A 9,104-nucleotide genomic window follows, 5' to 3' on the forward strand; every position below is an offset into this window, starting at 1 on the left:
GGTGAGGGGTGCACTCAGGACACAATCCAGCATCTGGCTGTACCCACAGACGCCGCATCATGCTGAGCTGCTGGGCCGGAGACCCCAAAGAGAGGCCTGCATTCTCAGATCTGGTGGAGATCCTGGGGGACCTGCTTCAGGGCAGGGGCCATCAGGTGAGCCCCCACTCTCCCTGTCCGGCTACAGCAACCTCTGGCCCCAACCCAGGGACCATCACGTGGATGGTCAGAGCCCAACTTTGCCCATGAAGAGCCCCAGGCTTGTCCTCAGGGAGCCTACAAGGAGCCCTGTCTCCCAGCAGAATAGTGGTGTGTTCCTCTACCTCCCTCTCTGTCCCTCTGCCCCCTTCACCTGCCTTTGACTTGTATCTCCCCCCACAGGGGTGGGGAACAAAGGCAGCTCAGGGCTGGCTCAGGGCAGCTCAGGGCCTCAGCAAGTGCCCTGGGACCTGGAGGAGGGAACAGGGAGCTGCCTGCTGCCGCAGCCTCAGGGGCTGGAGACAGGCACTTGGGGTCCACTTCTGCCCAAGAAGAGGGTGGGAAGCACTAGTGCTGGTTCTTGAGGCTGTGGGGCAGCCGGGGCTCTGGAGTGAGGATGCTCCTGTTGTGCCTACCTCCTTCTCAGATGGGGCACCTGGGAGGGCTGTGGAGAGAATTTGCCTGCTCCTTTAGTCCTTGGAGCCCTTGAGCACAGCACTTGAAGGGTCAGGAACTCCAGCAGTCCTGAGGGCAGGGGTGGGGCTAAGGGGGCACAGAGGCCTCTGACCCTGGCCATTTGTGCCATTCCTGCCAGGAAGAGGAGGACTGCGTGGTTTCCTGTGGCTCTCAGAGCTCAGAGGAGGGCAGCTTCTTGCAGGCGTCCACCACGGCCCTGCATGTCATGGAGACTGATGCTGACATGGAGGACAGCCCACCGAACCTGCACCGGCACAGCCTGGCTGCCAGGTCAGCCACCCTCTCCAGGTCCAGGGGTCCCCCAGGCAAGGGGGACATAGTTTGTTTTATCCTCATCAGTCATCAAGGAAAAGTGAACTACAAGGGCTTGAGAGGCCATTGTATGCCAACTCAACAAAGTGACATTAAATGACAGTGCCAGTTTCGGTGACACCCTGGTGGCCCTGGTCAGTCTCGGGGCCCCTCCAAGGCCATGTAGCCTTGTGACTTTGCTTTTCTCCACACCTCCTCAGTTCTTCCCTCTGGCATCCTCTGCTTGCCCGCACTCCTAGTCCCTGAGAGGCCCTCCGCCTGCCAATTTCAAGGAAGTGCCCATCTCAGGCACAATGCCCTGGCCAGCTCCACACTGCAGGGAAAGAAAGCGGAGCGGGTGGGGAGAGGGGCGAGTCCCAAGGGCCACTGGTAGGGACCTTGGGAGCAGGGCAGGTCACTCACTAACCTGTATTTAGGATTTAGAATGCAGCCTAAGTTCCCAGAGTTCGGGGTCAGAGGTCTCTTGCCAGTGTATTTCTATAGTCCAAGAAAGTCCATCCACATTCCCATTGACGTTGCTGAGAGAAGGGCTCTGAGACTCCCCAGCCCATCTTCCCCAGCATAGAGCAAAGCCAGGCCTGGGGGACAGGAACACCCAGCTGGTTCTTGCCAGGCTCCTTCCACCAGCCCCCGAACAGGCACTCGAATGTGCACACACATACACGCACGTGCAGGTCAGGCAGTAGCTTGCAGCACCGGGACTGCCTGCATTGTACAGGGTGGCCCATCCTGGGGTGAAGTCCTCCCCCAGTCTCTCTCCAGTTCCATGTCACACATAAGCTGGGTGCCCTCCACTCACCTTCCACACCCTCCCCAGTGGAGAGGGGTGCAGAATGAGAGGTGGAATGAGCTTTCAGGAAGGGTGCTGGAGTGCGTTTCTCAGCACTTTACGTTTTCTCCCCACAGATATTATAATTGTGTGTCCTTTCCGGGATGCCTTGCCAGGGGGACTCAGACCCAGGGTCCCTTCAGGATGAAAACGTTCGAAGAATTTCCCATGACCCTGACAACCTACAAGGCCTCAGTGGTAAGTGGGGTGGGTGCACCTGTGCACCCCAGGTCAGGGCCACTGGGCTCTTTCCACAGGGAGTCAGATGTCAGGAAGTCCTGAGGCCAGCAGCAGAAACCAGCTTGAAAATGTCAAGTCCAGGTTATGCCTCAGGCATGTTGGGGCCTGGGCACCCATGCAGTGCCACCATGTCTCTGCTGCTTTCACCTGTGCCCTCCTCACTCACAGAGGGGCTCCCCTCCCTAGCACCCCAGCCTTTCTCTCCCAGCAAGGTAGAAACTCCAGTAGGAACCCAGCAGAAAGATGACTCCTTCTAGATGGTTCTCCTGGGATCAGCCTGAGTCAGGACCCCCCTTTGGTGGCCATCAAGCCACATGGCCAGAGAGGAGGAGATGGTGTCACTAGAGGAGGAGGCTGGGGTAAGGGGCACGGAAAACCACCTGTGTTCTCAGATGCAGTCAAGCAGAGTAGACCTCTTACAGCTCCGTGAGGCTGAAGGCACAGACAGCCTCCCAGCCTCCCTCCAGATGGGGTTGGTGAGTGAGCGCAGGCCCAGAGGAGGCTGGGTGCAGAGGGGCAGTGGGTGCCCTGGACCAGAGCCATGCAGACCCGGGCTCCCATTCCCAGGGCCAGATGTAAATGCTGGGGGGCCGCCATCTTTGACAAGAGTGCACTTCCCCTCCATGGAAATCAAAATGAAAACCATGCCAAGTCATGCTAAAGGTGACCTAGCCCCCCTAAACCTGGGATGTGTCTAAGGATCATTTTTCTATACTATGAGCTGCCAGATCCTTTCGATACTTTCCCTGTTTCTCCTGGTGCTCCTGCTCTGCCTGTGCCTTGAGCATGTGTTTAGCCACCTTTTATGTCTCCCAGTGGGGTGTTCCAGTTTTGCCACCCTCCTGAGTAGTGAGGCATGGCCCTGCCAGGCCTCAGTTTCTCCCTCTGTGGTGGGGGCATGTGACCCTAACCTACAGGCTCTGGTGATGGAACGGATGCCTGTTTCCCGCACACTTCCCGTAGGATGAGTGTCAGGTTGGCAGCGGGGCAGGTCCTTGGGGCCCACAGCCTTGGCTTGTTTTCTCTGCACAGGATAGCCAGACGGACAGTGGGATGGTGCTGGCCTCCGAGGAATTTGAGCGGCTGGAGAGCAGGCACAGACAAGAAAGTGGGCTCAGGTAGGGCTTCTGGAGCCTCCTCTCCTGGAAGGGGCCAGGGAAGGGAGGCCAGGCCAGCATGTGCCTGTCACTCTCTTACCTGAAACCTTTCATGGCTCCATAGTGCCTTTCTGTGTGTTCAAGGCAGGCCACTCTGGGACTTGAGGCCTTTGTCCACCAGCCTTACCAAAGGCCCCCTCTCCCCCATCACTGTCCTGACCCAGTACACCTGGTGCTGGTCCCCAAACCTCCCTGCCATTCAACAGATACTCAGACAATATTCTTTGTGAAACCAGGAAAGATCCACCATGCCCAATGCGTGTAACACCCTTCCCCCAGCCAGGGGAGGCCACAGATCATGTGACCTAGAGATGGCTGGTGTCCTACTTTGATATGAATATGTTTACAGAGAAATCCTCCTGTGTGCTTGCATAGGGGGGTGACCTGCATAAACAGTGACCTCCATTTGCCCAAGAAGATAGCCCCCATCTCTAAAAAGAAAACCTGAATATTTAAACTTTTAAGGGTATATATAAAGTAGTTAAATGTCTACTTATCCACTTTACTAGTTGACTTGCTCATAGCTGTTTAAATGACAGGACTTACAATATTATATAAAACAGTGCTCTTTTCTGCTTTCTTCAGATCCTTGTGTTCAGACCGTTCACTTCTACCTTTGACACCTGTGTCTGTCAGGGTCCCCTTTTTGGGTCATATGACACAGTTTTTCAGAGCAAATCTTGGCTTCTGCCTAGGCTGTTTTTGAATCAATAGATGTTGTCTCTGAATATTTTACCCTAGACCACAGGTGTTAATTTGTATCACATTAGGATAGTTGATGCCATTTTTCACCTTTCTGATAGGTATAGTTAAGACCTCTACAACTTAGCCAAATATCTGTTATTTTCCCAGAAGCTTACAAAGGGCATGTTTGCAACACTGTGGACACTGGTGGTTGTGGGGTCGTATGCCTAGGGATAATTACTGCATCTGTATCATGCATCTTGGCCTTTTTTGTTTTTATTGATTCTATCGGGTGATCTCTATTAGTAACCTAGGTTTGGAAAATTAATGCTAATTTATTTGACAGAAATAGTTTCTGGCTGTTTCTTTACAGAACAGTTTTTTTATCTCCCCAAAAAGTAATTCAGTAAGAGGGTGAGCCAGAGGATGGTAGCTAGTTAAATTCAACTCTCCACAGATCTTCCTAAAAACAACACATGGAACAAGGCCTGTCAGAGCCCATGCCTATGATATAACCAGGGGAGAGACTCCAGCTATGTGTGGGTATAGAACTCAGCAGCAGAACCAGCAGAGCCATGCCCAAGCCCTAGCAGAAGGAGGGCAGGATGGGGACTGCCCCATGAGAAGGGAATGTAAAGGTCCTTGGGATGGTGGCCACAGAGACTGGGGAGACAACAGAGTATGAGCACTAGAACAACTGCTTGGGAAGGCACTGCTTCTGAAAGGGCAGTGAGCAGGAAGTGAGTGTACACCTCAGGTGCCTGGTGGTGAAGGAAAAAGAAAGTTGCAGAAGATTCTTATGGAAGCAAGATTGTATTGAGAATCCAGAAGACAGATACCCAAGGATCTGTTCATTACAGAAACTGCACCTCATGATAGGGGCAACAAAGTGCACTATTCTCTTCCCAGGTCCCCTGAGAAACACGTTGTGATGAGCCACAAAGAGGTGTAGCAGGTGACTTGGCAGGTGCATTCACTTGACATATGGAACATTCTCCAAACAGGTGCAAGGATGGAATGTGCCTTGGAGGCATCTGTCAGGGAGAAGGAGGGAGTTTATCTGCCCAGTTCATTCCTATCTCCTCTTAACCACTGGTTAGTACTCACCCTATGGGAAGTTAACTCACCCTCACTTCCAGGTGGTTCACCCAGCCCTTTCAATGGCCGCTCAGGATGCCAGATCTCATTCCCTGTGGTGTGGCATTTCATCCAAGTCTGTAGGTGAAAGGAAGATCTGGAAACCCTGGGCTTGTGGTTGGTCAGTATGGATGAATGGCAGCAGCCAAGAGGGGGTCCAGCACTCCCTGCTAAGTGACTGGCTGGTCCCCAGTGGTGATACAGCATGGGACACAAACAGAGCCTTTGGAAAGAGGGATCAGTTGAAGGAATTCAAGGTGATATGGATCTGATACAGCACTCCTGAATGAAGAAAACTAGGGAGACACCCACATCCCTGGCCCCTCTTCCATAGGGTAATCTCAGCATGAATAATCATGAACACAAAAAATAAGCACTATCCATATAAGAATAAAAAAGAAAATTAGAATTAAAAGTTTTCAGTAGCTGTAAACACTCCAAAAAAAAAAAAGCATGGAAAAACTGTGATACAACACATCAACATGAATTAAATTTATAATTAAATAAGCAGCTGCACAATGAATCATAAATTCAAAAATTCAGAATAGAAATGGATGAACAGTGTGAAGATATCAAATGGGAGCTGACTAAATTCATGGAAGAAATTGAAATAAAAGACAAATCCTCTCAAAAATGAAAAGCAGAGTGTCCAAGGGACAATTAGATATGATCAGACTTACAGTGGAGGGCACATTTGATAGACATGAAAAGAAGTCAAGAAATTAAAACTGAAATAAGTAAAGAGGTAAAAAAGTGTCAGAAAGAACGTGAAAAATTTAGAAGTTGAGTAGAAAAGATCCAACATGTGTACAATTGGTGTCTCTGAGGAAGAAGAATGTCAACAGTGAAATAGAACTAATATTTTAAATATGTAATTCAAGATAACTCTTAAATAAAAGGAGACCTGAATCTACATATTGGAAGGGTACCTGGGAAAACTGGCCCAAGAAGAGTAAACTCTGAGGCATATCCTAGTTGAACTATTAGACTTCAGAGATAAACATTCTGGAAATGCAGGCAAAAAGACCAAGTCACTTTAAAAAAAAGAGAGAGAGAGAGAGAGAGAGAGAGATTGGCATCAGGCTTTTCAATAGCACCAAGCAAAGCAAAAACAGAAGCAAAAGCAAAGAAACAAATTTTCAAAAACAATGAGTGCTAAGGAGGGAGAATCATAGGGCCATCAGTGAGGCAGGTGGGGACTGGAAGCGGCAAGGCCTCCTGGGCCGGGGGGAGAAGATTGGATTTTATTCTGAGAGTGATGGGAAGCCACTGAAGGGTGTATCAAGAGGAGAAGGACACCATCTAATTTGAAGGATCTCTGAAGACTGGCCTATAGGGAGGCATGAGTGGGAAAAGAAAGATGTGCTAGGGCAGCCCAGAGCATGCAGTTATGGAAGCTCACTCTAAAGTAGGGGCAGAGCATGGATTGAGGGGCATGGATGCATTTTGGAATAGACAGGACAGGACTTCTGGGTAGGCTGGATATAAGGGATGAGGGAAAGGGAGGAAGAAAGGATGACACCCAGGTGCTTGAGTCATTGAATCAACGTTGGTGTCATTTACAGAGACACAGGGGAGAGAAGCAGGTTTGGGGGAATGAAGTTGGGCTTTCTCCATCATCCCACACCCAGGCTTGGGACAAAGAAAGCTCTGGTGTTTGCCAACAGTCACATCAGTTTGTTTTTGTATTTAAGTCAAGTCTGCGTGTGTTTCCATTGGCTTTTCTTATTGCTCCGGTTGTGTCTGGTGATTCCTATCAGACCCAACATGGTTTCAATCACTCTTCTCTTCTTTTCTTACTGACGTCACCTTCCCTGTCTCAGCAGCTGTAAAGGACCAGGCAGGAATATGGACATGACCATGGCACACCCTGACCCCCCAGGGAGGCGGCAGAGGCCAGACCCAGGGGCCCAGGGCCAGGTGTTCTACAACAGCGAGTACGGAGAGCTGGCAGGGCGACCAGAGGAGAGCGATGGCATCCCATCTGCCCAAGTGCCCTTCTTCACAGACAGCAGCTACTAAGGCAGCTTCGGGCAAGGCCTACTGGACCCTGGGCTCCAACAGTTGGTGGGGACCGTGCCTGGCCAGCGAGCAGAGGGCTGGAGGCCCAGGCTGGGAACTCATCTCATTCAGTCTGGGGAAGAGCAAAACCCAGGCTCCAGGGCTCTCTTGAACTCCATCACCATGCCTGCCCAGGACCACCCTGCTGATCCCTGGGGCCCTTCTCCCCTTCAGATTCAGATTCCACTTAGCTCAACATCCACAGGGGCCAGCCCTGGGTCGGGCACTCTCATGGGAAATATCTCTTTGGGTGCCTCCTCTCATCATGGTGGGTGATGTGATCCCTGATTTCTGATGAGGAATATGAGGGTCTGAGAATCACATAGTAATCAAGGTTCAGCTGTGGTCTCCCAGCACCCACCCAAAATGCTGCCCCCTCCATGCAGCCTCTCTTCCCGTGGGAATGGCTTTCTTCACTTGCCACTCCAAGGCTCAAGAGAAGATGCATATGGCTCAAAGATGCATTCCAGCTCAAAGCAACAAATGAGAAATTTGTGGGGGGAATGGGGGTGTCCTCTCCTGAGCCTGGCCAAACAGCTCAGAGTAGCCATCTCCGCAGTGCCGAGCCAGTTACAGCAAGCCTTCTTCTCCTGCGTGTTGAGAAGTACTATTCAACATTGTTTTTTTCCTTAGAACTTCAGAGACTATTTGAGCTGCTGTGAAGAATTTACTTTTTAACTTCCGTCTGAAGGGAACCCAGGGAAGGTTTTTCTGAATCTGGACGATCCTTGCCTCTGACACCCAGTCAAGTGCTGTCATAACAGACCCCACTGTGGCCACCTCTTTCTGGAGAAAGTCCCCAGCCTCACCTGCCTAGCCCAGAACTGGAAGAGTCACCCGATGGTCTAGAGCTGCCCCATTTGAGAATCACCTGGTTCTTCCCTCTGGGACCTAGATCTGCCACCCAAGGCACCATCCAAGCTGTGAACAACCTTATGAGAGGCAAGCACTGTGGGTTCCACCGAGGAAGGCTTTGGGGTTGGCCCAGAGGACCCACCAGCATAGCTCTGTACCAGGAGGCAATCAGTGGATGTCCCTGTGGCCCCAGGGAGGCCCTGTCTTCTGCCCCCTGATCTGTACCTGACATCAGTGCCCTGGCAGGTCAAGCCTCTACTCTCACAGAACAGCAGAGGACCACCTGGAGGCTGGAGCCATTCTGCCCAGGGCCCCCCCCTCCCCAGCCCAGTTCACACTCCCTAGCTACCCACACCCCTAGCAGGAGAAAGACCCTCATCCCAGTTAGCACCACAATGTTTGACACCCCACCCCCACCCCATGAGACGCTTGCAGGACAGGCGGCCGTGCAGCGAGCAGGGGCTTGCCCGGCAGGAACCCCCCCACGTTGTGTATTGTTCCTTTAAGATATGGTGAATGCAGGTATGACTGTCCCCAGTGGACTTCCTCCTCTGATGTCACCTGCCTGTGAGACTTGGGTCTCAGGTTTACCTGGTGGAAGTCCAGAGGCTGTTTTCAATCAGAGGAGCAACTCATGATTTGCGTGCAGGGGCCCAGGCCTGAGACCCCTCCCCACATGTGTACCACCTGTTTGTGTTTGTGTCACTTATTCTCCTGTCACATAACTGCACACACAAAAATGTACTGGGAAGAAAATCTACCCCCACCCCCCCTTGTAGAACATATGCTCCGAAAATATAAAATATTTAACAAAAGATAATAATAAATTTGATGCCAGTCCTGAGTTACAGTGAATGGGTTCTCAGCTAAATCCCAGGTCTCTGTGATCAGCCTTCCTCCTGCTGATCATCAGCCCCACAAGGTCACAGGACTGGCCACGCAAAGGAAAGGGCAGCAGAGGCAGCTCAGCCCCCCTTCTCTGCCCAGTAGGCTGTGGAGTCTCCCAAAGCCACCAGCAGAGGGTGCTGGAAGCACCAGGACGCAGGGTTCCACTCTGAGCTGGGAAGCGCCCAGCTTGGCTCCTGAGAGAGCTAGGAACGCACTCCCCTAATGTTTACTTTATGAATAAAGTGACAGTGCTTTGTCCCCACCTAC

General features: G+C 51.6%; 1 protein-coding gene across 7 annotated transcripts in view; it reads left to right on the forward strand.

Moving 5' to 3' along the window:
* FLT4 (fms related receptor tyrosine kinase 4) overlaps window positions 1-8,784 on the forward strand; it is a 40,683-nt gene extending 31,899 nt beyond the window's left edge. For 3 of the 7 annotated variants that reach the window (XM_061190040.1, XM_061190044.1, XM_061190041.1), the window contains 5 exons: window positions 50-155; window positions 793-944; window positions 1,893-2,013; window positions 3,088-3,173; window positions 6,857-8,784. In XM_061190040.1, coding sequence (XP_061046023.1) covers window positions 50-155; window positions 793-944; window positions 1,893-2,013; window positions 3,088-3,173; window positions 6,857-7,055 — 664 coding nt within the window. In that variant the 3' untranslated portion in view covers window positions 7,056-8,784. The remainder of the gene's footprint in view (window positions 1-49; window positions 156-792; window positions 945-1,892; window positions 2,014-3,087; window positions 3,174-6,856) is intronic. The other 4 variants (XM_061190042.1, XM_061190043.1, XM_061190046.1 and 1 more) reach the window with 3 other exon arrangements.
* The last annotated feature ends 320 nt before the right edge of the window (window positions 8,785-9,104 follow it).

This window comes from Eubalaena glacialis, chromosome 4 (assembly GCF_028564815.1).
Source record: "Eubalaena glacialis isolate mEubGla1 chromosome 4, mEubGla1.1.hap2.+ XY, whole genome shotgun sequence".
Classification (NCBI taxonomy): domain Eukaryota; kingdom Metazoa; phylum Chordata; class Mammalia; order Artiodactyla; family Balaenidae; genus Eubalaena; species Eubalaena glacialis.